Source organism: Podarcis raffonei, chromosome 6 (genome assembly GCF_027172205.1).
Source record: "Podarcis raffonei isolate rPodRaf1 chromosome 6, rPodRaf1.pri, whole genome shotgun sequence".
Lineage (NCBI taxonomy): Eukaryota > Metazoa > Chordata > Lepidosauria > Squamata > Lacertidae > Podarcis > Podarcis raffonei.
In genome coordinates this window covers 55,729,863-55,757,548 of record NC_070607.1, presented here as the reverse complement: position 1 = coordinate 55,757,548, position 27,686 = coordinate 55,729,863, and the positions used below count along the sequence as shown (strand labels likewise).

Below are 27,686 nucleotides of genomic sequence, written 5' to 3'. Positions count from 1 at the left end.
CTGCTATGGAGGGTTGGGGGGACCAAGAACATATTTAGGGGGTGCAGAGAGGAGAGGAAGTTCAATTATGCAGCCATAAGTCCTTGATTTCACTGGATACTGCCCAATGGTCTTAATGGACTTATGTGGGGGAGGCACATTTTGTGCACTAAAATTCATGTCAAAGTGTGATAAACAAGTCCTGCTGCATTTGGAGGCTCTCGTATTCATTTTGTCAAGTTAGGATCTGGACTTTGTGCCATGATGGCACTACTGATTCTACTTTGTTTTCCCCATACTTGGCTGTCAGCAATATACCGTAGTCATTTCCTTCTTCTTTCTCCTTTTGGGGGAAGGTCTTAAACAGTTGGGGGAAGGCCTTCTCAGTATGGACAGTGCTCATCCAAGTGCTTCCACCAGACCAAGGACTTCTGGCTGTTCAGTGGAACCTTCTACTTTCTCTCCTCTTTCTTCACACCCATTAAATACGTCCTGGGGAATCCCCCAAGCCTCCGGAGCAGATATGGGGAGGGCGCAGGAGGCACACGGGGAGAAGAGGACGTTCTGCTGCGTAAGTGGAGATCACAGAATCATAGAGTGGGAAAGGACCCCGAGGGTGATTTAGTCCAGCCACCTGCAATGCAGGAATCTCATACTAGATCATACAAGACAGGTGGTCATCCAACCTCTACCTAACAACCTCCAAGGAAACAGAGTCCACCACCTCTTGTGGGAGTTTGTTCCACTGTTGAACAGCTCGTGTTGTCAGAAAGTTATTTCTGCTGTTTCGTTGGAATCTCCTTTCTTATAACTTGAAGCCATTGGTTTGAGTCCTACCCTCCAGAGCAGGAGAAAACAAGCTTACTCCATCCTCCATGTGATAGCCCTTCAGATATTTGAAGATGGCTATCATAACACCTCTCAATCTTTGCTTCTCCAGGCTAAACATACCCAATTCCCTCAACCATTCCTCTTAAGGCCTGGTTTCCTGACCCTTGATCATCTTGGATAACACCCTTTGTTTTGAGATCTTCTGCTGAGGCTCTTCTCAAAGTGCCTTCCATATCAGAAACACAGAATAAAACAGTAATGGAGAGGGCTTTACTTTTTCCTGCTGGTGATGCCAGGTTACAGAACCCTCTTCTTAAAGAAGTATGCCTGCCACCTACATTACAATTTGTTTGGCACCAGGCAAAAACATTTATTCCCCCCAGGCATTTTTAATATATGTAATTGCTTAAACTTGCTGTATGTTTCAAGCTGCTGCCTCGTGTTATGGTTAATAGTTATGGTTTACTGCTTGTTTTAGTGTTTTATAATATGCATTATGAATTATTTTGGACTTGTCATTGACCATCTTGGACTCTTATTGGCTGAAGAGGGAGAGGAGAAGCCACAGACTGTCACCAGCTGCCTCATGAGAGGACTGCATCTGCCTATCATGTTCTTTTTGTTTCAGAGTATGTCCAATTACCTCCACACAAGAGTTTCTGTCCAAAGAAATGCTCCCCTTTTTCTCCTTCCGTTCCTCACTCACATAGTAAGAGAGATCACTGGGCTTTAGGGTGAACCATCGTTCAGACCAGTTCCTTCTCAGATGACCTTTCTTCCATAGATAGCCCTGCTCGCAACCAAAGGGACAGAGAAACAGAGAGTGAGTAAACAAAGATCTCTGTACCAAAGATCTTTGCAAGACTCCACCTATATTACAGCCATAGCACAGATTTGTGTCACAAAGGAGCCAAAGAAACTGGCAAATTTAGAACATGGATTGTGTCAACTGATCTCCAGCTTATCTTACACAGGTATATGTAAGTGTATACATGCATATTGTATATTCTGAAAGGTATACCTTATCACTAGCTTTATATGAGGTTGCATCTATGTGGCAACTTCCCACATGGCCAATTTACTTCTGATGTGGAATAAACAAGTGCCACCAACTAGCAGGAGTCTTTCTACTTGAGCCTTTCCTTTGAATGAGCTAGATATCAACCTTAATGAACCTTGAGCTTGATCTGTCATCTGAACTATTACAAACAGGACCATGTGGCTTGTGGGTGTCAGGAATGCTGACTTGTTTTCTTCCTCTGCGCAGTGGACTTAGCACAGTGTCCTATTTCCTCATTGGCTGCTGGCATATCGTCAATGCTGTACACTCAGCAAGCTTCCAGAATTTCCCACTATCAGGCATGCTGATTTGGCACTTTTGACAGCTCACAGGCCACAAGGGTATTGTGATTCCTGACAGGCTGATTGACTGATCAGGACTGATCAGGATTAGCAAAGTGTGGGAAATCTTCCAAAGGACTGGCATGCAAAATCCCATGCTAGCTGGTAGATGCAGCAACTACATCTTGGTGTGCAGAACCCAGAAGAAAAATGGAACATGCATACAAGCCTAAAAGTTGCCTACCCGATTATCCTTAGCATATGCAGTTACCATTCTATAGGAAAAGACAAATAAACATCAGTGTAGTTTCTCTGGTCTCTTCCCGGATGGTTGCTCCCCCCCTTTACCTTGTTCTACTGTTCCTCTCACTTCAAATACCACAAATTAGATCATTTCCCACCCCTTTAATGCTCTTGTTATCATTGTCCAAAAAGGTAACTAGAATGTGCAGTAGATGCAGTCCCCATCAGGCCAATACAGACTTTATTAGAGAGGAAGAAAGTTGTGCTGGGTCCCCGTGTATTATTTCCTGTTCATAGCTAGTTCCACAAACCCAAGCAAAGGATTTCCTAATCAAGGACAGCTCTTTACCTGTTTGAGCACATCTCCAATGATCTCCTGGTAGACTTCTTCAACAGCCATGCTAATAGCCTCACGCTCAATTCCTCGTAGGAACCGGCCCGAGTTTACCAAGTCAAGAAACTGCCAGACTGTCAAACCACTCTGCTGTTGAGCCTCTTGAGAAAAGAAGTCCTCTAACTCCCCAGAGTTGAGCTCAATGCTCATGGCTGTGCAGATCTTCTTCAGGAGGTATTCCACCTGGAACAAGCAGGGGAAGTCAGCAGAGAAGGAACTAACCATGTTCTCTACTTCTAGGTATCAGATGTAGTTTGAATTCCCCCTTGGGATCACATACAATTCCTTCTTGTGCTGTGGAATTTCACTCCATAGACTCTTATTGCTTCAAGTCAGTTTTTGCTTCAAGAATTCTAACTGTGGTTCCACATGGCAACAATATATAGTGACATCTTCTCCATTAAAATTCTCCAATAACTGTACCCAGGGGAAAGATTAAAAATCCACTTATTTAGAAGTATCATTCAGTTCAATGGAACTTATTCCCAGAAGGTATATTTAGGACTGCAGATTTCAATCAGCAAATGATATCCTTTCCATTGGGGGCGGACTCACAGCCACCTCTTTCAAGTTGACTGGGAGTACCCCCTCTCACGAAAAGACATTTATTACTTAATGGACTCCACAAATCAATCCTCTTCTGCTTGATGTTATCAATCAGAGAAAGCAAGTGCCGAGTCAACATCTGGTACCCTCAACGCCCCCCCCCACACCGAGCACCATGTCTGTGTCACAAGGCCACAATAACTGAAAATCCTCCCTCTAAAAAGAACCAGAGTTCTGGATTCATTCAACTGAATGCAGCATTTGTGGTACCCAAGTTATACCAAATGCAAAAAACTTTATGCTTGAAGTGTTTTGCAAACATATTATATGGCGCTTACAAGGGCACTTGTACATCCACCTGCAGGCCAAGCTGGAGTAAACTCTGAACGACTCAGAAAAGCTCTGCTAAACAACGTCCCAATTGCAGAATGGCAGAGAAGTATTGCTTCTTTGCTGCCACTGCTGCCACAAAACAGGCACAATAATGTGTTTATTCCCACTGAGTTTTCCATTACCTGCATTCCAACAGGGAAATGGACAGAAACAAAAGTAAAATTAGTTGGTTTTGCCTGTCATTGGCTTTGTCTGTTTTGGCCTTCCTGCATTCCACTCTACTAGTCCCCATAGTTATTAGCCACAGCTGCCACTACCTGTGGTATGAAAAGGTATCTAAATACATCTGAAGGCTGAAATCTCATAGTCACTTCCCTAGGTGTGAAGTCCCACAGAACTCAATGGGATATACTTCTGTATAGATGCACGGAAGTTTGCAGCATCTCCTAGGATTTCTTGTTTATTTTGACTATTTACTCAGAAGCCAGATGCCAATGCTAGATTTAAAAATCAAAAATCCTCATCCATTGTGGATTCTTACACAAAACCACCAAATTCTTTAAAAACAAATGCACGCTAGCGGATGCTCAACTCCACTGTTGGTGGAGTTAGAAAGACGGCATGCTTTTTCAAGACCTGAACAGGAAATGCCTTGGTAGGAAACAGGAAGCGTAGCTTATGACTGCATGTGCACACAGGGCCTTTTCTGCTGAACTATAAGGGGGATGGTGAAAGAGTGTCAGACACAGGGGAGAGAAAAGCTTGATGGCTGTCATCGCACCTGACATCAGCTGATGAGCTAGATGCAGTGGAAACTCCTGGAAACTATATGAGATTATTTCCTGGCTAGGTCTTTATTGGCTTTGGGACCAATGTGAGTCAGGGTTTAGTTTCTGGTCTTTAGATTTACAAACCACCTGACTGAGATTTTGCCTCTGTACTAAGGAGCAAAGGAAATCTCCTTCCCTCCAACAACATGTCTTGTGGAATTTAGAGATTATTGCTGTTATTACTGGCTCTGCTAGACTGAACAGCATTTCTTTATTGCAATTAACCCTTTGGGTGGAGCCAACATGTTCCAGATTCGTATCTCAACATGTTTCAAGAATGGGTGTGTCCAGACCTGCAGTTTTTTAGTCTACAACAGAAAGCAGCATGAGGAGCAGCCCGCATCCTCTCATTGCACACATGAACTGGGTTTACACTCTCACTCTAAAGGACGGATGACATTAATTAGACATGCATGTTTCTGCCTGACTGGCCTAAATGAAAGTCACACGCTATCCCATTTCCTGGCCGTTGTTTCTCTCCGCCTCCAAGCTGGCTTGTTTGGTTTGGGGTTGTTCTTTTTTAACGTTGAGTCTGTGGCACTACCCTTTTGCATGCATTCATGTAGACGCCTTGTCCGTATGTTGGCTAGTCTCCTCCCAGCAGAAGCTAAACACAGCCACAGTGTTAACCCAGAATCCAACCACCTCACAGAATCTTATTCCCCCACCCCCAAAAAATCTTTCCCTGCCCCACCCTGCCTGAGGCCATCTCCAGGCCATCTCCATTTGTGTGTGTGTGGAAAAATAAAGAAAATGTATCAGGTGTGATTGCATGTATGAGTGCAACTGTGCAAATTCAACATTTACGAAACCCAAAGCACCTGCAGTTTTAGGAGAAGCATGGATGTAAGGGAAGCAGATGAAAATTGCTATTGGGACACTGAGAAACAGAAGTGAAATACAGCACTTTGGGAAGGGCCATAGATTAGTGGTAGAGCACATCATTTCCAGGCAGAAGGTCCCAAGTTCAGTCCCTGCTATATCCAGGACAAGGGATGGTAAGTACCAGCCAGAGCCCCATGGAGCTGTCATGGAGGGTTGGTTGGATCCTGAGAAGCAGGAGGAGGAGATCAGGGAGCTGCAGTTAGATGACTCTGGGGAGGGTCCCAGTGGGACAGGAGAAATTCCAGGGAATCCCTGTCAGGTGTCCAACATCAGGGAGGGGAAGGGGAGCTGGGAAACTCTGATCCAGGGGAGGGGCCAGGTGGCTTAACAGAGGAGAATTCAACCCCAATGAGATATGATATTGCTATTCAGGTGCTTCCTCCTGTCAGCGCAGAGCCTCCTGCTTTTAAGGAGGCAACAGAGTATAAATCTGATGCTGAGCACACATTGACAGTGCTTCCAAGAACAAGGAGATGCCAGCTCTAACACAAGTAGACCTCCCACGCCTAACTTGGAGGAGTGCATGTTCATTTGCCTAACCCTGAGACTTTGGCTGCTTGCACTAACTGCTATGCCTGCCCCATCCTTTTATAAGAAAGATGCAGGGGGCATGTTGCTTGTGGGTCAACATCTTAGCTTCTGCCTGGCCATGCCTATGTATCTCTGTGGCTCCTTGTAACCTGTGCCTGGTCCATGCACTGTTTTGACTTTTGCAGTAAAGCCTTTGGCAGAGACCAGAGTCTGCAGTTCCAGTTCTTCATCTAGCAGTGAGGGCCAGGACACTCACACCCAAAATCTGGGGGAATCATTGGCAGTCAGTGGACAAGACTGATGCTCCAATGATTTGACTCTGTATAAGGCAGCTTCCTATGTTCCAGATACAAGAACGCTTGTTTTTGGGTGCATCAAAATACAATACCACTTGAAAGTATGAATGGGGTAGAACTCTCTATAGAGGAATTGGCATGAGTACAGTGGTACCTCGGGTTAAGTACTTAATTCGTTCCGGAGGTCCGTTCTTAACCTGAAACTGTTCTTAACCTGAAGCACCACTTTAGCTAATGGGGCCTCCTGCTGCTGCCACGCCGCCGGAGCACAATTTCTGTTCTCATCCCGAAGCAAAGTTCTTAACCCGAGGTACTATTTCTGGGTTAGCGGAGTCTGTAACCTGAAGCGTATGTAACCCGAGGTACCACTGTATAACAGATCATATATTGTGCAGGAGATTTGTAAGCACGACTAAAACAGGGGCTATAAAACAGCAACTCTCATAGATTGCATAGGGACATGCAAGATGTTAACATGTAGAAAAGGGCGTCTTCTTGTTCACCATATTCATCCCTTGGCCACACAGGGTGGAATCTTGAGCAGCGATCAGATGATGCAAGAAGCAGCATAGTTTGGATCTGCAGGCCTGTATACAGAAATCTATGATAGCTAGACTCACACATGTATATAATTGCACTTCAGACAATGATTATAATCACATGGCTAAGCCCTAACGATGCAAAATAAACATAGTGTGACTCATCCCTTATCAAAAGCACTACAAAACAAAAAATAGTATTACTTAAAAGCAATCATACCTCGTCAGGAACCATAACAAGAGGGTACTTGTCTTCGGATAAGAAGTTAAAGAGACACCAAAGTCTGAAAGCATCTTCATGGGATACAACGCTATTCCCATTCCGGTTTGGCTTGTAATTCTTCTTTGCTGTCAAGGTCCAGCAAAGCTCATCAAAACTCTCCTTGACAAAAGCACCTTCTTCTACCTGCAAACAAAACGTAAGTGATAGCTATAGTGTTCTGGAGCAAACAGTGTGATGCAGCAGCAGCAAACCAACAAACCTAATGCTATTCTAGGCTGCATCAACAGAATTACAGTGGCCTCATCAAGTGACTGGTTGAGTGGGGTGACGAGTACCAGAGCACATGGAAATGCCATTTACCTTCCCACCGCAGTGGTACCTATTTATCTACTTGCACTGGTATGCTTTGAAACTGCTAGGTTGGCAGAAGCTGGAACAGAGCAACAGGAGGTCACTCTAACTACTACACCACACTGGCTCTCAGGTGTCCAGTCAGGTGATGCATGCTGGCAATGATTAGGGGCAAAGCCAGCAATGGGTAGGGCCAGAGGCACCCTCTTATTTCTCTCTCTTTATGATACAGCCTTTTCTCTCTCGCACCCCCCTTCACCTCTTCCTTTCTATCCAACAGACTGTCAGTGGAAAGACAGGTCGCTCTTTCCAGAGGTCTGAACTGATCATTTAGAAAGGGCTTCTCCCCCTCCCCCTTCCATTGCTACATCTGTTTTAGCTCACTCCCCATTTTTTCCTCTGACACCTTCCTTCTCTCCCTCTGGGCTCCCCCCACCCACTCAAATTCAGTTGTGCGATATATATGGCTTTCAGACCAGAGGTTACTCTCCTATGGTTTAATATTTGGCAGTGGAGTACATATACATATTTAGCATCTGATGGTAGCCAGTTACTATCTCAAAGCACCTTGTTTCAGCTCTTTCTAAGGGACATACCATTTAGACACTGGGCTTAGGAACCCTCCAGGTGCCCTTTCTCTTAGGCATTCATGTTTGTGATGCTTGTGATGATATTGAGGCAGTCCTGCTTTCATCACAGTTTTCACCTACATAGGTTTTGGGGTGTCACACTGCTTCATTTCCAATCAGTGCATCTCATGTAACACCCTGCTAAAACCCCATAACTTTTTATACCATGAATGTTCTGGTTTATTTCTGTTCCTGTTTTGCTATAGCACCCCAGGACAGCAATAATGCGGTAGTACTGGGGAAGCATCATAAACACAGCTAATAAAACAGAATAAATTTACCACTCCCGTTCACTATTATTGTGTCAATAACTTGTTGCAAAACACACTTGCCATAAAACATTAGTCAGGGAGGGACCCAGCAATTTTCCTTTCATAAAGAGATGAGAAAAGCTTCTTCTTCTGCAATGTCCTTATCTGCACAACTGTTGGTGATAAGAGAGTCCAATATCCTTTTGCATCTGGTTACTCTAACTGACTAGCAATGGATGAACTCATTTTTGCTTAGCTGGGTTATTGGCATTTACAAACTTTCTTGCTGAGTATTTAGAAAAGAGTTCATCTGTTTTCTGAACACTCTCTCCTAACCTATAACACTGCACTGGCAGATGTGTCCAAATGCACCTTAATAATAATATTCCTCCTTTGGTAGTGTGGCTCCCAGCACCAGCCACAGTGGAGAACTACCTGGAAAATCCAGCCACCACCTCTTTCCCCCACCCCACCCCAAAAAACCCACCCCAGGAATAAAAGAGGCTTTTAGAGCCAGATGGGGAGAATAAACCACACATTTACAAGAAACCATCCAAGTAAATTGACTCAAATAATACAGATGAATTAGTCTTTTAACTTTTGTCATTGTTCTCTTTTTTTTTTTGAAAAACACTTCTGCATTTCTGTTAATTTTCAATCACAACATACTATTTCACCTACTCATAAGAATTTTAGATACTAGTCATAGCTCAGATGAACAAATGCAACAATTCCCCAAAGTTCAAGGGAACCATGACTAAGATAGCATGAGGACACAAAAAGAGCCTGCTGGATCAGGACAGTGACCCTCTCAGTGAGCATCCTGTTCTCACAGTAGCCAACCAGTGGCTTGTGAATCATCAATATTATCATCTCCCATATGGCAGAGGAGAAAGGTGGTTGGGAGAGATTGAGGCTGAGAGAGACTGGCTTGCCCAAGGCCACTTAGCGAGTTCATGGCAGAGATGACGTTTGAACTGGGGAAATACCGATTCATAGCCCAGTCTATAAGCCATCAGCACTCCATTTGCTTCCCCTGAGCAATTGCATCAAGCTTCAAAAAGTACTATGCAGTAAGGGAAGTGATACACAATTGTTCCCTGGCTCTTTAAACAGGAGTGTGTGTGTGTGTGTGTGTGTGTGTGTGTGTTAGTTATCTGGCCATCTTCCATAGCTAGTCGCTAAACTACTGTTTCACAGTTTTCATCCAGCAAAAGGTTACCATTCCAAGATAATACTAGGCAGATGTGCCAGTTCTGGCACTAGCTAATGGGGACCAAAAGGATAATGAAACAACTATGATCATCCTTGTGATTTGTAGCTGGGGTTGCCTGCATATAAATTGGCATTCAGATCATTTGGAGTGGGCAGCGAGTGGCAGCCAGCCAGGAATTCAGCACATGCCCCATGACTCAATCTTGTGCTTTATCCAAAGCACGAAAGAGTCCAGAGCTCCCTGCATAATGCACAGCTGACACGTAAACCATGTTCTGCAAATAAAAGAGTCTAAATTCTCTCTGAATTTAAACCTTAAGTTTTAAAGCCTGAAGCCTAGCATTGCCAACTAGGCCTTTCTGGTGTCTTAAAGTCCTGCAAAGTGTGCCTGTTATTTGGGAGAGTCTTAAGGCTACATCCACGTAAAAGCTGTCGAGGTTTCCAAGTTGGAACACTTGTGCATTATCAGAAAATTCCCTGGCAAAAGTAGCTACCTTTTTGCCTCAGGTCACAAATATGCCACTAAGCAAAAGTCTAACTATGCAGAAAGCACCACCTGCTAGCTCTGGGGGGCAAATCAGGACTGAAACCTCCAGATCATGTAGATTACAGAAAACAGGACGCACAGGGTAAAGTGAATCAGCACTCTGTTGGTGTGTCCTAATCGTGCCAGTGCATCAAAATCCAGAAGATGCAGAGAAAAGCATCCACATACAAGATGATACAGGTTAGGAATATGGTTAAGAAAGTTAAATACTTGGGGATCAACATGACAGCAAAAAATGGGAATTTATTTAAAGACAACTATGAAAAATGCTGGGTGGAAGTGAAAAAAGATTTAGAGATATGGTCAAATTTGAAGCTTTCATTGCTGGGACGAATGAATGTATTGCCTAGAATGTTGTTTTTGTTTCAGGCATTGCAAATTGTGAACAAGGTGGACTGTTTCAAGAAGTGGCAGAGTGATATTTCAAGATTTGTCTGGCAGGGCAAGAAGCCTAGAATAAAATTTAAAATATTAACAGATGCAAAGGAAAGAGGTGGATTTGCCCTGCCAGACTTTAAACTTTACTACGAATCAGCAGCTTTTTGCTGGTTGAAAGAATGGCTACTTCTTGAAGACACAGACATTTTGGACTTGGAAGGTTTTAATAATGTATTTGGATGGCATGCATATCTGTGGTATGATAAGGTCAAAGCGCATAAGGCATTTAAAAACCATATTGTTAGGAAAGCATTGTTTAATGTTTGGATAAGATACAAGGATCTATTGGAAAATAAAATCCCAAGGTGGCTGTCACCGATAGAAGCGAAAGCTCAGAAAAAGCTCAATATGGAGGCTACTTGGCCGAAATATTGGGAAATTTTGGAACAAGATGGAGATAGATTGAAATCGCAGAGTTCTGAGAAACTAAAGAGCAAAGTGCGAGACTGGCTTCATTATTATCAGATAATGGAGGCATATAATTTGGACAAGAAAATTGGCTTCCAGGTGGAAAAATCAAAATTAGAAACAGAACTGTTAGAACCCAAAACTAAGATTTTGTCAAGGATGTATAACTTGCTGTTGAAATGGAACACTCAGGATGAAACGGTGAAATCTGTTATGATTAAATGGGCACAAGATGTTGGATACAATATTATGTTTGCTGACTGGGAACAGTTATGGACCACAGGTGTGAAGTTTACGGCATGTAATGCCCTAAGAGAGAATATTATGAAAATGATATACAGGTGGTACATGACCCCAGTCAAGCCAGCAAAAATCTATCACTTGCCCGATAATAAATGTTGGAAATGTAAAGAAACTGAAGGTACATTCTTTCACCTTTGGTGGATGTGCCCAAGGATTAAGGCTTTCTGGGAGACGATATATAATGAATTGAAAAAGGTATTTAAATATACCTTCTTGAAGAAACCAGAGGCCTTTCTCCTGGGCATAGTCGGCCAATCGGTGTTAAAGAAGGATAGAACTTTCTTTATGTACGCTACAACAGCAGCAAGAATACTTATTGCAAAGTATTGGAAGACACAAGATTTACCCACCCTGGAAGAGTGGCAGATGAAGGTGATGGACTATATGGAATTGGCGGAAATGACTGGCAGAATTCGAGTTCAGGGAGAAGAGTTGGTGGAAGAAGACTGGAAGAAATTTAAAGACTATTTACAGAAATATTGTAAAATTAATGAATGTTAGAATGATGTTGGATTGCAATTAAGTGGTTTCTAGCTGTAATGGTATAAAAGAACATGAAAAAACGGTCTTTTATAAGTAAAAATCTAATGTTATAATAACTTAAGATTAAAGATCTGGGTAGAATAAAGAGGTAAAGAAACTGCTAAGTTAATAAATTGAACTGGAATACAAAAAAGGGAGGTAAGAGGAGGTCCGGGAAATAAGTTAATGAAAAATAATGTGACGAAAAGATTGATTGTTTTTAATTATTTTTATTTTGTATTTTTTCTTTTTTCTTTTTCTATTTTGTAATGTAAAAACCCTAATAAAAATTTTAAATATATAAAAAAGGAATATGTTCTGAGTGTGTTTTGTGTACTTGGTTATAAGGGAATTCAGAAGTGCCCAGATTACAGGGGTCCAGAAAGATAAATTGTACCATTTATCATTGTTGAAAATGAAAAACAAAGCCTAAGTAATTCATCATGAAAATCCAGAATTCTCTAATACCACTACTACTATTACTACTACTACTAATAATAATTTATTATTTATACCCCACCCATCTACTCATAATTAATGGAGCTAGTTTGAGTGTGTTTAGCAAATTCATATACATTAACCTGACCTACAAGCCTTGGAATTTTAATTTCACAGAATTTTGGGAGTGCATTGGCAAAGACTGGAGTGTGTGATAGTTGGAAATGAGAAACTTATTCATTCTGAAACAAAACCTGATTGTGTGTCAAGATCTGGTATGCCAAGAAAAACATAAGTAACACATAGGGGTGTTTTCAATGCTAGTCCTACTCACAGTAGACCCTCTAAAGATAATGGACTTAGGCTCATTAGTTTCAATGGGTCTACTCTGAGTAGGACCAGCATTGACTACAATCCATAGCTATGAAGCCAATGCAAACCACCTGGATCTTCTGTAGGCATATTTGTGACTTTTTACACTAGGGTAAAAGGGCTTTCCTGAGGGCAAATCCGCCCCCCAACCCATGCTTGACTCAAAACAGCATGTCTTCACAACTGATAGAGAGCGACATGACAATCAGATCATTTATTTCAAAACAGCACGTTCTCTATATGCATGAGTTTGTTTCCTCAATCATTTCACACTTGAGCTGTTTCGTTTGCTCCCTGTACGGCTGCTGCTGGGTGGTGAGTCACTGGAGAAGGTAGCACGTTTCCTGCTAATTGGAGGAGATATCCAAATTAACAGAAAGAGTATTCTCAGACTGCATTCCCACCTTGAGGCAAGATTATTCTGTTGGGCTTGTGGTTGCAGTGCAAGTCAGACCTACTCAATAATGTGGAATGGGGGGGGAGGGAGGAAGGGAGTGGACCCCTAATGACATTCACAAACTCCACCCCAGGACTACACCAAAGCATGCCTCTCAAAGCCTTCTAAAAACAATAAACAACAGTGGAATCCTAAACTGGCTTCCTTAAATCTACTCAATGGGGTGTATTCCCTCCTAGGTGTGCTTTGTACTGCAACTTAAGTATGTCATCCCAAAAGGCAAGGGCGCTGGCCCCTGTAATTTGAGCACTCCTGAAACCCCTTACAGCAGGAATGTAGAACATGGGCCCCTGCAGATGTTGCTGGACCACAACTCCCATCTCCCCTGATGAGAGGTGGAGTCTAGCAACTGGAAGGCTACAACCTTACCTTACAAGGAAGAGTTTTGTGCTCAAGGGTTGTATATAACAAAGGGGTTCACATGCTTGTCGCTCCTCCTCCTCTTCTTCCTACCTGCCCCCCTCTCCCACAACCAGTCATCATTGAGGAAGGATGCTAATGTCCTTCATCAGAAAATCAGGCATTAGGGGGACCAGAAAAACCGACAGGGAGCCTTCAGAGTGCTGAATGCTGCCACCACTTTGTTGTGATGGCAAATATTGTTTAAAGCAGGAATGGGAAACTGGTGGCCTTCTAGCTTTTGTTAAACTCCAACTCCCATCACCTGCAGCCAACAGAGCTGTTGGTCAGGGATGATGGGAGTTGTAGTCCAACGAGGCCTGGAAGGCCACAGGTTCCCCCCACCCCTTGGGTTGCAGTTTAACAGTGAAACTTTTGAACAGTTTTTGCCACCATAGCAAAATGGCTCATGGTGTGTCTAAGCTTCAAGTTGCTCTATGGCTGGCAGGATTGGTGTGTGTTTGTGCAGAGTGGCTGGTGGCAGCTGCAGTGGGAAAGTAGTGGGCAACAGAAGTGGAGAGGCAGCAGGCCCTTGCTTGTTCTGCCACCCTCGGACTCCACCTCCTTATCCAAAAAGCTCAACTTGCCACATGGCAGGAACAACCCTATGAAGCTGCCATGGATCTCTCTCTCTCTCCTCTCTCTCTCTGTGTGTGTCTAAGCCTGGAGAGGACAGCTCATAACATTCCCCTTCAAGGAACTAAGATGCCTTTGAAATACAGAGAACCAGAGAGAAAAATCAGGCTTTAGGAATCCAGTTTCTTATTTTAAAATCTTCTCTTCCTAACAAGCATCCAAACAGATCTTTAAGATGGAGAGTGGGGTTTTTGCCAGCAGACTTTTAAAATTCATTTGAATCTCATTGACACAGATTTGCACATTCCCCAGGGCTTGATGGTGGGTTGTGGGGAGAAGAAGAGAAGCAGCAAACCTGCTCCTGTTTGCTGTCCCGTTTTCTCAACCTTAAGTAGGATTCCATTCACACTGAAATGCTCTGAACCCACCAAAGCCAAGTATTCCATGCAAGGGGCTTTAATACTGCTTCACAGTCCCTCTATATAAAGTGGTCATGAATATGAAAATCAGGATTAACAGCTTCCTTCCTTGAAAGCCCGGGAAGTACTCAAGAAACTATGATTAACTGAAAATCCTCCAAGTAGCACAAATCTGACCACACTTGGAAGGGCTGACATCCCACTTCTGCTTCCTTCCTCCTTTGCGCCTCATACGTCATACACAGCTTTCACGTAAAATGTGGGCTGCCTCTTCCTTTTTGCCCCTCTACCCATTCTTCCCCCCACTCAGAGGAGTGCTCCTAGTAAGTTGATCCACTTAAACAATTGTTCGGTGTCTTAGTTACATTAAAAAAAAAAAGCCAAACTAAGTCAGTGGGGGATTTTAAATTGAAAAACTGCTCTGGGGATGGGGTGGGAAGTGGACAAGGCACAGCTGCAGCTGAATGATAGACCATCTGCTTAGCAGAAAGAAGGTTTCCAAATTCAATCGCCAGCATCTCCATATAGGGTTAGGAAAGACTCCTGCCTGAGACTTTGGAGAGCTGCTGCCAGTCCGTGTAGACAGTATAGAGCTAGATGGACTAATGGCCCCACTCGGTATAAAACAGCTTCCTATGTTCTTCCTATAGCTGTCAACTTTTCACTTTTCTTGCGAGGAATCCTATTCGGAATAAGGGAATTTCCTTTAAAAAAAGGAAATGTTGACAGCTATGGTTCTTCCTGTTACATCTCAAATCACCAGCCAATCATCAGTGTGCACAGTTCTCCTGCTGGAAACTAGGAAAACTGTTCCTTTCCCGCCTAGACACTTGTAGGGCCCCAAGTTCTCCATCCCTGATCTGAGCTGAAGGAGCTCCAAACAGATCCAAGGGGAAATGGGCTTACCTTGTCCAGGATGTATTTGTTGAGATATGGCATGTACCCTTGACTTGATACTGGCCCATCGTCATCATCCTTGAAGTGTTCCTCCAGTGCCACAGGATCATGAGGGATGCACAGCACGGTGTACAGGTTGTGAGAGAGCACCTGAGAGAGTAGAGGAAAGACAGGCCATCAGGACAAGACAGAACCAAATTAGACACAATGAGGGCAGACATATTTTTTTATTCTCACATCTGCCTTATTGACATAACAAGTAGGGAATGGAGTGGGGAAGGGTTCAGCCTCCCTCACCCACACACCTCTACTGATGCCCCATGTCATGTGTCTGCATTTGCTCATGTTTAAGCCAAAGACATGGGACCTTGGCAGTGTGGGACCTTGGCAGCCAAAACTATGGTCCCATGATAATTTAAAAAATAAAACAGTCTGGCTTAGGGCAATGTCTCCCCATTTGATATGTGACACTTCAAGGATTAAACTATTTAGCTGCTAAGCAATAGGATGAAAAGTGGGGGTGAGAAGCACCATAGCCAAGATGCTCTGCAGATTCAATCCCCAGCATCTTCAGGTAGAACTGGAAAAAGACTCTTGTCTGAAAACCTAGAAACTTGGTGTAAGGCAATTTCCTATGTTCCTATAAAATAATATCCAACACTTGAAAGTTTAAAGGCATCCCAGAATACACTTCTGACTCACACCCTGAAATTACCCTCAAATAGAAAGAAGGAAACTATTCTGCAAATAAATGGTGGATGTAGGGATTTATTAACCCAATCAAACTTTCACCCACATAATAAATGCATTGCTTGGAAGAAAATCCCACATGCTGTCAATAAAACTTACTGTCAAGGAAGTGTGCCTAGGACACTTTTTCATATGATTGTTGTTGTTGTTGTTTAGTTATTTAGTTGTGTCCGACTCTTCGTGACCCCATGGACCAGAGCACGCCAGGCACTTCTGTCCATATGATTATTAGATTCAAAAGGGGGTGTGGCTGTGTGCCTTACATTTTTGTGGAAAGGAGATTACTAGGAAGGGCAGCTTCTTCTACCTTTGCTGTATTGGATTGCCAGCTCCCCACCCCACCCCCATAGGTCTCATGTGCCTTTAATAGTTACATGACAGGCAGAGATTCAACACCTCAGAATTGTACCATCCATCACTAGTAGCTTCGTGTTGGAAAAGCTTCAGCTGTTAAGTTTCAGCTCTCATCCAGCTGTTTGTGCATAGGAGCTCTGCAAGGGGCAAAGGGGGAAGTTGGCAACCCTACAGCAGCACTATAATGAAAGAGAAACTGCCTGCTGAGAAAATCCCTTCAGTGCAAATATTAAGAGGAGAAGGGGACCTTGTCCTGCATTGAATGTCTCATCCCTGATTTTCCATCCCCATAACCGAAAAATAGAAGGCAACTGCTCCCTCCCTCAAAACCAAGCTGTGATTAGCTGGCATCATCTGAAACTCACCCTATTCATCTTTCACATTCAACCCAGCATAATGGTGTTTGGTATCGAGTGCTCAGCTATTGGAGGGTAAATAATCTCCGAACAATGTAAAATTCTCTCCTTTGTCTGAGTGTGTACCACTTCTGGAATTGATATACGTGCTGTTGTAGAACAGATGTCCTGGCTGCACTCCAGGCGGGCAAACTGCTTGCCATAGGTGACTTGGGCATGGGGGTGGGGTGGGGGTGGGGAGACTGGGGAAAGTTTACATAAAAGGCACATTGGGTAATTCCAAAAGACCAGGCTGCCAAGGTGAATAAAGCTTAGTTAGCCGGAAGAGGCTCACTATTGCCAGAAAAACGGCTGCTATCTGCTGCAGTGTCTGCCTGAGAGCCTAGCCAGATATATGTGAAAGGATCTCCCAACAGTCATTTTCTTTACTTAAAAAGCAACAGCAGAAAGATCCCAAACTGGATCAAGGCCATCGTGTTGGCAGAGGGGAATAGTAGCAACAGTGATGTCTATGTTCTGCTTTTCTTTGAGTTTATTTATAAAGCAGATAACATACAAATTAAAAATAATAAAACATCAAATATAAACAAAGTAAAAGCATAAACAATATAAACAGAAGGAACTGGGAGCGTGTGACTTCAGGAAGACAGGAAACGGCTTTATACTGAGACTGACTAAGTGGTCCAACTCAGTATGTCTATAGACCAGTAGCAGGTCTCCAGGTTTTCAGGGACAGGGAGTCTCTCCCAGCCCTAGGTGGAGATGCTGAGGATGTAATTTGAGGTATGGCCTTTCCCCTGCATTGTATCAGTCAAAGGCTGAAATCTTAACCTCACTTACTTGGGAGTAAGCCTCACTGAATTCAATGGGACCAACTTCTGAGTAGACATGGTTAGGCTTCAAGAAACCCGCTGAAATCAATAGACTTCTCCTTTAATTTCAGTCTTCTCTGAGAATGATATAGTTGGATATTTCCCTAGGCAGCAACCAGCAACCCCTGGAAAGTTAACTGGCTGAATAGTTTTACTACTCTCAGATTATGTTAGCTATGTTTTATATTGCATTTGTAGATACTCTGGTTTTACCACAACAGGTTAAGTTAGCCACTTCTCTGAGAGGCTACTTTAGCCACTTCTGGAACTGAGAGGGTACTCCCCTTCCTGACAACCAAATTTTAGCTTTCTAAGTCCATGCATAGCCCCAAACATCCCAGTCATGAGACAAGTCTGAAAGCAAAGGGGGGGGGGGAGTAGGAGACAGAAAATCAAGTCCTCTAGAGAAAGGTGAGAAGATGAGCAAGTATCACCTCTGCAGTTATGTTGGGCTCTGCCAAAACCTGTCTGTAATATCAAACTAGATGTGACATGGGAGCTCCATATTTGGAGTTTCTTTCTCAAAAAGCAGCTGTGGGAGGAGGGGGATTCAGGTTAGGGCCACAGTGCAGACAAAGGACGCCACAGCCTCAATCTATTATCACGCCCTCCCCCAAAGGTGCTAATGGCCACAAGGGTGGGTGGAAATTTATGGGTTTAAGGGCTTAAATTAGAATTACAGTCAATTCATGCTATACTCTCTTACCTATCTTAAGTGGAAACTGTTAGACGGCACATCCTATCTGCTTTCCTTAACATTCATCTCTAAGAGGTAGGTTTGTGTGAGCTGCTGTCTGACCAGTTCAAGTAGCCTTTCCCTGCGTACCCTAAAATGCCCTTTGGGCAGTGGTTAATCTTGCTTTAAACCCTAAATTATTTAACCTATTTCACTAATTGATTTTAAAGTTGATCTACTACTCTAATAATATTCTCCCTCAAGGCAGCTTAGAAGAAAACACATAAAAATTTAACATTAAAAAGTGTGCTCCTTACATTTGCAAATCACCTACAGCACAACCATTAACTGCATTTATTTACTGCAAAGGTTTAATGGGCTGCTATTTAGCCAAGCCAATCACTGTTGTTGAAAAAGCTTGTGAACAAGCTCAAGGACACTCTCATACCATATGAGCTAATGCTTAAGCAAAGTCCATTTATATACCTTCCATAAACTTTGTCCCTATCGCATGTGACTTAGGCAAAACTGTGCTCTGTAGGCTCAGAGCTGGCACCTAAGTACCTATGGTAAGATCAAACTGAAGGTGTGTCTTGCTTGGCATCCTGTTTCCCCAGAGTGGTCAAGTCGGGTACCTATTGGTGGCTGGGGCCCATTGGGCCTGGAGGGGTGAAAGATGCAACAACAGGTAGAGGCAGAGGCAATGACAGGCAGAGCCAGCTAATTCTAGGTTTGTCCCCATCCTCCTTTCTGCTGAGCTCTACAAGGGCAACATTAGAGTCTAAGAAGGAGGGCTCTGAAAGGCAGTGCCACCTCTGGACTAGTTGTAATTAAGGAGGTCAGCAAGTGAAGATTGGCTGTGAGTGGACTGAAGTGAGTGGGGAAGTGAACCATTCGCCTTAATGAACTAGCCTCCACTGCAGACACCTACGGGAAGACCACAAGCAAAACACAAGGGCAATATTATTTCACCACTGTTGCTCCCTAGCAACTGCTATTCAGAAACAGATCACATCATATATAGCCACCATGATCAGTAGTCATAGCATTATCTGAAGGCAGCCCTGTATTGTGAAGTTTTTAGTGTTTGATGTTTTACTATGTTTTTATATTGGGGAAACGTAGCCAGATGGGTAATAATTCTCTATGAACGTTGCTGTCTGAAATAGGGCAGCAAATAGGCCTCTCTCCCTGCACCACCACCACCACCACCTGCAAAAATTGTCAAGATGCACTGCACCCAAGATCAACCAAGTTATTTTGGCACCTAAGGCAAAATAAATAAATAAAAATCCTACAAGCACCTGTCCTTCCCCCTCTCAGAAAACAAATATTAAAAACAACAAATTTAACTATCTGCTACCTTTCTACAGCACCAAACTAGCATGCCCTTTTGAAAGTGCAAAAAGGAGACAAAGTACTGGAACTTACCAAATCTAGTTTCTTCATCCACTCTTAAAATGCAAGCAACAAATAAAAGATATGAAATAAAGACTTTAGCATCAGCCAAATCGTACAACTGTGGTTCGATGACTCAGCATTTCTGCTGCTAAATATGTTCATGCAAATTCAAACAATGGCCTACAGAAAACAGAGGCCGGAGTGGGGGCAATCAAGGAGTGGGGGCAATCAAGGACTTCTTCGTAGAGATAGAGGGGGCAGTGTGGGCTTGTTGTTATTGGCCATGCCCCGTTGGCTGTGCATAATTTGGGGAACTAAGCAGCAGTGTAGCCAGCTGCTTGGGCACCTGGGGCGGTGTGTGCCCTGCACCCGAGGGTGGGGCAAGCCACCAACAGGGCGGGGTGAGCCAGGGCAGGACACGCTGCGCAGATCCTCCAAGGAGTCTGCCCACTGCCTCCCCCTCAGCCATAGGGTGGCTGAAGGGGAGGCAGCAGGCACACGCACGCCCCATGCTGCCATTTCAGGCAGTGCAGAGCTTGCATGTGCGATGGCGTGACAGCATTTCCCCCCCTGGTGCATTTGGGCCCGCCCTCACTTAAATATAGCGCACCCACCTCACAGAACACCAATTACCCGAATTCCTACAAACTACCCCAGATTATCATGTGGGGGACTTGTGTGAGGGAAAATTTAATAATTTGTCGTCTTAGGCAGGATTTGATCAAATAAACAAGAAAAAATTTATTAAACATTGGAAGTTTATGACACAAAGTGGGTAAAACAAAGGATACTTCAGATTCTAATGTTATTTCACTTCTGCTCTTTCTCAGTTGTTGCACAACTGTTGCCGCTTAATACTTTGTTTCTTAAACAAGGTGGTTCTTCCTGTCAGTTACACACCCCTTTGACAACCCTACTCCTGAGGTACTCCAAGTAACAGACCCAAGGGATCACCACACCCCTCTTAACTGGTTTGGAAGTCTTCTCAATGTAGAAGAATCTTTCCCCTCCTGACTGGAATGAGTCCTAAGTAGACTGTCTTCTCACAGCTTCTACTTCTCCTGGCTCAGCCTCAGCCTCCCAGTTAATTCCTGGCCTATTACTCTTACAGGACACCACACACTATCCTTCACACTAAGCTCAGAGACTCCCTTCTCTAGCTTTTGATATATTCCTCAGAGTGGATGTTTCTACCCAGAACCAACTCTCACTCCCTACCTCCCAACCTAAAAACTGTCTCTCCTTTTCAACTCTCCCTCCTGGAACCCTGGCCAATCAGAAGCTGCCTTTCATTAACAGTTTGCTGGCAGGGAAAATGGAAAAGAAAACACTTGGTGAACCAACCTGCCCAGCAAAAACTAACTTTTCCATCACAGCATGCAGCCAACCCACTGCCTCACCCTTATTGTTGTTATTGTTTATTAAATTTGCATACCACCCTTCATCACAGGGCAGTTCACAACAGAAAAATACAAAACGAGAATACAAAACACACAATAAAACAAAAACAGAAACCAAGCAACAAACCCCCTCCCACAAACACATTTAAAAAGCCATAGAATGTTGAAAAGTTTTTGCCTGGCACATAAAGATATATAATGAAGACGCCAGGCGAGCCTGCCTGGGGAGAGCATTCCACAAACGGGGGGGGGGGGCAACACAGAAAAGGCCCGTTCTCCTGTTGCCACCCTCTAGACCTCTCACATGGAAGAGGCACATGAAGAAGGGCCTCAGTTGCTGATAACACCAGGGCCTAGAAAGTGCAGGGCAGAAGGTAAGCCAGCAAGTTCTGGTTCTGTGGTGCTGCAGGCTGCCTGGCCAGCAAGGAGGCTTAACGCTCACCTCACCAGCCAGGAAGTGGATCCAAACCTGCCTGCAGATTGGTCAATAGCACACAGGCTTGGAGGCATGGCTCCCTTTGAGGGTGGGCCTGATGGAGCACATAGACTTCCTTCAGGTCTGTTCCCAAGGTATTTAAGGCTTCCTGCACAGGCCCCCTGCACTCCACTCAGTTCTTCGTCTGTAGTTTTTTGGTCTGTGTCCAGAAACATGTGGATGAGCGCTGAGACTCTCCACTTCAAGAAGGGGTAGAGGCTGGGTGGAGCTGTGGTTTAAACCACTGAGCCTAGGGCTTGCCGATCGGAAGGTTGGCGGTTCGAATCCCTATGATGGGGTGAGCTCCCGTTGCTCGGTCCCAGTTCCTGCCAACCTAGCAGTTCGAAAACACGTAAAAGTGCAAGTAGATAAATAGGCACCGCTCCGGTTGGAAGGTAAACGGTGTTTCCGTGCACTGCTCTGGTTTCGCCAGAAGCGGCTTGGTCATGCTAGCCACATGACCTGGAAAAACTGTCTGCGGACAGACGTCGGCTCCCTCAGCCAGTAAAGCGAGATGAGCATCAGAACCCCAGAGTCATTTGTGATGGGACTTAACTGTCAGGGGTCCTTTAGAGCCTGGGAAGGGGAGCAAGCTATTTGCTTGAAGCTACCCAGGGTCCTGAAACACTCATCTGACCCTACCTGCCACCTGCATGGCTAAGCTACCTGCTGATATCTGTAGACTCTGCTTGCTGTCAGGACACTGTATGTACATGGCTCCTCCAATGGTTGGGAGACTTTGCTGATCAGGGATCACAGTCACTTGGAGGACATATAGCTCTACACATTTAGGGCCTTCTTCTCAATAATGTCTAATGCTGTGGGCTCCTGAGATTCCTGCCCACCACAGGAACTTGAAAGCACAGTACAAGCCCATCAGGGAAGGTGTGGGGGAGGCTAAATGCGCATGCCTACTTGTCTGAACATTTCCCCTTATCAGTCTGTGAACAAAATTTAAAAAGCTATAGCAAGGGTGGCTAATATTTTTTGGCCTGGCAGCCACATTCACTCTTAACTAGACCCCACATGCTAGTGGTGCATGTGGCCATTTCACACTCTCTCATACATACATGCGCAAAAACATGGAGATATGTACAAAGGCATGCAGCTACCCTGCCGCAGTTATTATCTGTGGAGATTAAATCTATGAAGGATTAATCCCGCTCAGATAATCCATCTCAGATAATCCATTTGATAACCAGTGAGAGGGGCAATTTGCATTCCAACCAGGGTTTGGGGTGCCATCTATCCAGGCACAATTTCACAGGGCCCCCCCCCATCATTGCTAAAATCAGTGGCCTCTTGCGGCCACCTAAGGCAGACACAAACTTTCGTAAATGAAAGCTGGAAATTCAGGGCAGAGGTCCAAAATATCTCTGAGTGAGTCACAGAGGCTAGCAAAGAGAGAAAGAGACAGGGATGGACACACATACCATGGCTACAGCACTAGGCTGGAGTTAGCAAAGTATCAGCTACTGACAACGTGCCTTCTTACGTTGACTTTGAATGATCAGGAAGGTTTTCCCCTCTTTGGCCTATTTTTGACTGCTTTCACACCTAGCAATACACTTCCTTCTGCTCCCACACACTGACACTCCTGCATTTATGTGAGTCAACAGTTCAGCCAGTGTCCAAGCCTGCATGGCTAGGCCAGGTGCCTCCAGAGGGATGTGCATGGGCCGATTCCAAGGCTGAGTGATGTGCTGGCTGCTAAACATGTACGCATACTTTCCCCTGCCTCTTCTGGCATTCCCAACCCCAGACACAGAGTTGTAATCTGGGTTGTGACAACGTCTCCTCTGTATGAGATCACTTGATGGGCTGGAGCGCACAGTGTTCTTTGCTCTAATTCATAGCAGCAGCTGTGTGAGTCCAGTGCCTCCTGGGTAGGAGACTTGTTGATTACTGGCCCGGCTCAGTAATTAGACACATCCAAATGTGCATTCCTCTTTCACTGTTTTTCCAGTCACATGCCCTGTCTAAGAACATAAAAGATCCCCTCCAAATCCTTGACTGGGCCCTGAGGTTCCTGCTCTTACAGGTAGGTACAGGAATATGCTCAGTGAATTGCAACCCAGACATGTTCTGTGTGTGTTTCAGATTGGGGCTGAATTCAGTCATGGCAACAAGAGAGGCCATATGAACCTGGGAATATACAGGACCAGCTTAACATGAGAGACCAGGGTGACACCTACATACTATACCACCACAATATGGAAGGCGGAAACAAGAGAGAATGAAATGTCAAAAATGCAAGGGATACGAGGAAAGATAGGACACCCCGTGCTAAACACAGGCTGGGAAAAAAGGTGCAAAAAACAAGGAGCTGCTTTATAACGTGCCAGGCTGTTATATAGCTTAGGGATGCGTCCCTCCAATATGTTTTTGGACTCATCAGTCCACCAGTGATGATGAGAGTTCTGGATTAGTAGGAAGGTCATAGCCTCCCCATCCCTGATATGGCAACTGCCAACCTAACAGTTCGAAAGCACACCAGTGGAAGTAGATAAATAGGTACCGCTGTAGCAGGAAGGTAAATGGCGTTTCTGTTCGCTCTGGCACTTGTCACGGTGTTCTGTTGCGCCAGAAGCAGTTTAGTCATGCTGGTCACATGACCCGGAAAGCTTTTTGTGGACAAACGCCGGCTCCCTCAGCCTGAAAGCGAGATGAGCGCCGCAACCCCATAGTCGCCTTTGACTGGACTTAACCGTCCAGGGGTCCTTTACCTTTTACAGTATACCTTTTCCTTGATATAACCTATCCCTGCCTACTCTCTGACCAGCAGTAATTCTCCAAGGGTTTCAGGCATAGCCCTTTCTCATTCCCTACTACCTAACATCTTTCAAAGCAGAGGCACATAGGACAGAAACTAGAATCTTTTTAACAACCCTGGTGATGGAGACTGTGAGGGTGTGCATGCTCCTGTATTTATTTGTATCCACCACTCTCCATGAATGGTGGTAGCAGCTGTGAACAACTGATTAGAACAACTGATTAAAATACACCCGCATACCCTGAACACTTGGTTGTGAGCTCCAATCCCCTTTAATCTGCCCCTGAAAAAGACAGCTTCATTGCTTCAAGGCAGGTGGTAGATATGCATTCTGGTGCCATTTCCCCATATCTGCAGCACACTGGACTCGTTTCTCTAAGCTGAATGTGGCACTATAATCGGCTTTTGTGTGGCATAGAACCGTGCTCTGCAACAGGCGCCAGCATGACTCAGGGGTGGAATGTTTAATGCAAAAGGAGAATGAAGCTCCTTTTCTTCTCCCTGGTTGGGGACGCTTGGAGGCGACTGCCAGGGTCTGGAATGATCTTTCTAGCTTCAGATCTGGAGCTTGCCTTGCATGTCAAAAGGTGACAGACACTGCATTCGTGGCAAAACCTGGGTTAGCAGACCAAAGTTCTGTAACACAGAGGGAAGACATGCTCCAAAATGGTCAGAGGAGGCGAACCCCTTCCCTGACATGCGGTGAGTCCTGGGGCAAGGATTGCAAAGGATTTCAGCATTATAGGGGGTAAGGATGAAGAACAGATTCAACAAGCCTTGATTTTGTGTGAGGAACAGAAAAATGGATGTTCTGACCATCTGTCTGGTGAAAATGTCACATTTCTTCCATGTCAGATTATACAATACCAATTTGCCTGTTTTCTGGACCTGCGGCACCTGGGCACATGCCACAGAAACAGAAGGTTGGAAGGGACCGTAAAAGTCATCTAGTTAAAACTACCTGCCAATACAATGACTCTGCTGCAAACATTCGTGACATCCTCCTGTCACTGCTTAAATGTCTCTAACAGAGGAGGAGTTTCCTACTTTCTGAGTCTCTGGGACTCAGCCATAAAGCTCAGTGGCTGACCTTGATCCAGCCACTGTTCCTCAGCATAACCTACCTCACAGGGTTGTTATGAGGATAACATGGGGAGGGGAGAATGATGTACACCACCTTAAGGCTCCTTGGAGGAAAAGGTGGCATTTGAATGCAATAAGATACAAAAAATGGTATGGCCTTGGGTAAGCCACTCACTCTCAATCTGAATTCCACCTAAGAAATGAAAGAGAGGAGATAAAAAGATGGGCTCTAAACACAACTTAAACCCTGAACAAGGGGCTGTAGCTCAGTAGCACAGCGTAGGAGGTCCCAGGTTCAATCCCTGGCCCCTCCAGTTAAAATACCTATGCGCCCAAGATTGTGAAGAGCTGCTCCATATCAGAACAGGCATGGCCCCCTTAGCCCAGTCTTCTCTTCCCAGTTCCTTCAAGCTTTTATCACAGGACCTGTTTTCTGTTGCCCTCCTCTGAACCCATCCCAACATGTCTATACAGTCATACCTTGGAAGTCGAACAGAATCCGTTCTGGAAGTCCACTCGACTTCCGAACCATTTGACATCCAAAGTGCAGCATCTGATTGGCTGCAGGAAGCTCCTGCAACTAATTGGAAGCTCCGTCGGATGTTCGGGTTCTGAAAGAATGTTTGAAAACCGGAACACTCACTTCTGGTTTTCGATTGTTTGGGAGCTGAAATGTTCAACTCCCAAGGTGTTCGGGAGCCGAGGTACAAAGTGCAGTGCCCAAACCTGGATACAGATGGTGTCTGCCTAGTGCAGAATAAAGTGAAACGATTACTTCCCATGGCTTGGAAAACTTAGTTCAATGTAGCACAAAGTACCTTCCTGCATGAGCAGACAACTTTCTCTTGCACAGTGGGAGTTTCCCCCCTCTCCTCCCCATCAACTGTTCTCAGGGTTTCCCCAACCTTACAGAGCTGATTTGGGGATGTGCTGGGCCTGCACAGGCGGACAGCGGAAGGGGAGTGCTATTGCACAAGCTGAATTCATTCCACTCATGCAATTATTTAGTTGAATATTGCCCTATAGTTACATTGAAACCCTTTTTGAAGCCACATCACCCTGATGACTCACATTCAGTTTCTGACCAAGTTCAATCCCAAGATCATTTCACATGTATTGCTGCCAAGCTACGTATCCCTCCTCCGCTGCAGATGTCAAATTTATTTTGAGTTTTATTCCCATCTTGGAGGTGTAAAGTTATCCCTCCCAGTTTTGCACCATCTGCAAACTTGATGAGGAATCCCTCCATCCCTAAGTAATTGACGAAGGGGGGGAGAGAGAGAGTCCTGTGCTGCTCTGTCTCCCCCCACTTTGCTCCAATGTGATGAACGACCATAAATGAGAAAGCTTTGGGAATCACTGGGCATCATTTCCCAAGAGTTGTGACAATACTATCAACTAGATCACATTTAACCAAATTGCTAACCAAAATATCATGGGGGAGTTTATCAAATGCTTTGCTGAACTCAAGATATACTATGACCACAACACATTCCAAAATCCACTAAACCAGTAAGCCAATAAAAAAAGAGAGATGTTGGAAAAAAGGCATTCTGCACAAGCAGAGAGACACTCATATTCTTAACACTGACTGCATTCCCATGTAATATTTTCTGACTTATTGTGGCTTACTGTAAATGAGCAACATGCTGGTACGTGCTCCCCAATTGCTTCCACTCTGCTTCCCCCCTGGCATGAGCAGAACAAACAAACCAGGAAGCTTTGGCTTTCCATTAAAATCAAACCAGGGGTCATATTTTGCTGTTCCCTAACAAGCCAATGCCAGCAAGTCAACAACAGGCCATGTTTTAAGGTTAGCTAGTGATCATGGCTTGTTCAAGAGAAACAATCCACAATACCTGGTTCAGACATAATAGGATACCAAGGTTTTCTAGTTTGCTTATTTTGCTCTTGCCAGACTAAGAGGAAAGCAGAAACAACCAGGCAGGGTGCACTAGCACACTGCTCAGTCACAGTAAACTAAGGTAAATTAAAAAATCTGGCTTATTGCTATGTTCAAACATGGCCACTGTAGGTCCCTCACCTGATGACTGGCTTTGAAAACAGGTTAAATCCATTGACAAGTCAAGAGGTACACTTACGGTTTTATCACAGAAGAGACCATAAGCAGAACATATGATTTCCCTGCAGAAGGTACCGTACTCTGTTTGAATGCCTGGTACTTCCAGTTTTCTTATCACATAGTAAGTGATGAGAAAGGTCTCTTCCTGAACCCTGCCAGTCAAAAGCAGACAACACTGGCCTAGCTGGACAAACAATCTGACACATTATAAAGCATCTTTTAGAGCAGAACTGGGGACCCACAGGTTGAGAACCGCTGTTTTAGAGCATG

General features: G+C 44.4%; 2 protein-coding genes across 5 annotated transcripts in view; both read right to left on the bottom strand.

The window, feature by feature from the left end:
* Positions 1-27,686, bottom strand: part of PPARD (peroxisome proliferator activated receptor delta) — a 98,940-nt gene that overhangs the window by 64,339 nt on the left and 6,915 nt on the right. The gene's annotated exons all lie outside the window — the stretch shown is intronic.
* Positions 1-27,686, bottom strand: part of DEF6 (DEF6 guanine nucleotide exchange factor) — a 42,560-nt gene that overhangs the window by 9,371 nt on the left and 5,503 nt on the right. For 2 of the 4 annotated variants that reach the window (XM_053393097.1, XM_053393100.1), the window contains exons 2-5: positions 15,203-15,343; positions 6,969-7,154; positions 2,744-2,971; positions 1,454-1,600 (exon numbers count right to left, since the gene is read on the bottom strand). In XM_053393097.1, coding sequence (XP_053249072.1) covers positions 1,454-1,600; positions 2,744-2,971; positions 6,969-7,154; positions 15,203-15,343 — 702 coding nt within the window. Of the gene's footprint in view, positions 1-1,453; positions 1,601-2,743; positions 2,972-6,968; positions 7,155-15,202; positions 15,344-19,632; positions 19,656-20,649; positions 20,829-27,686 lie in introns of those variants that run through there. The other 2 variants (XM_053393099.1, XM_053393096.1) reach the window with 2 other exon arrangements.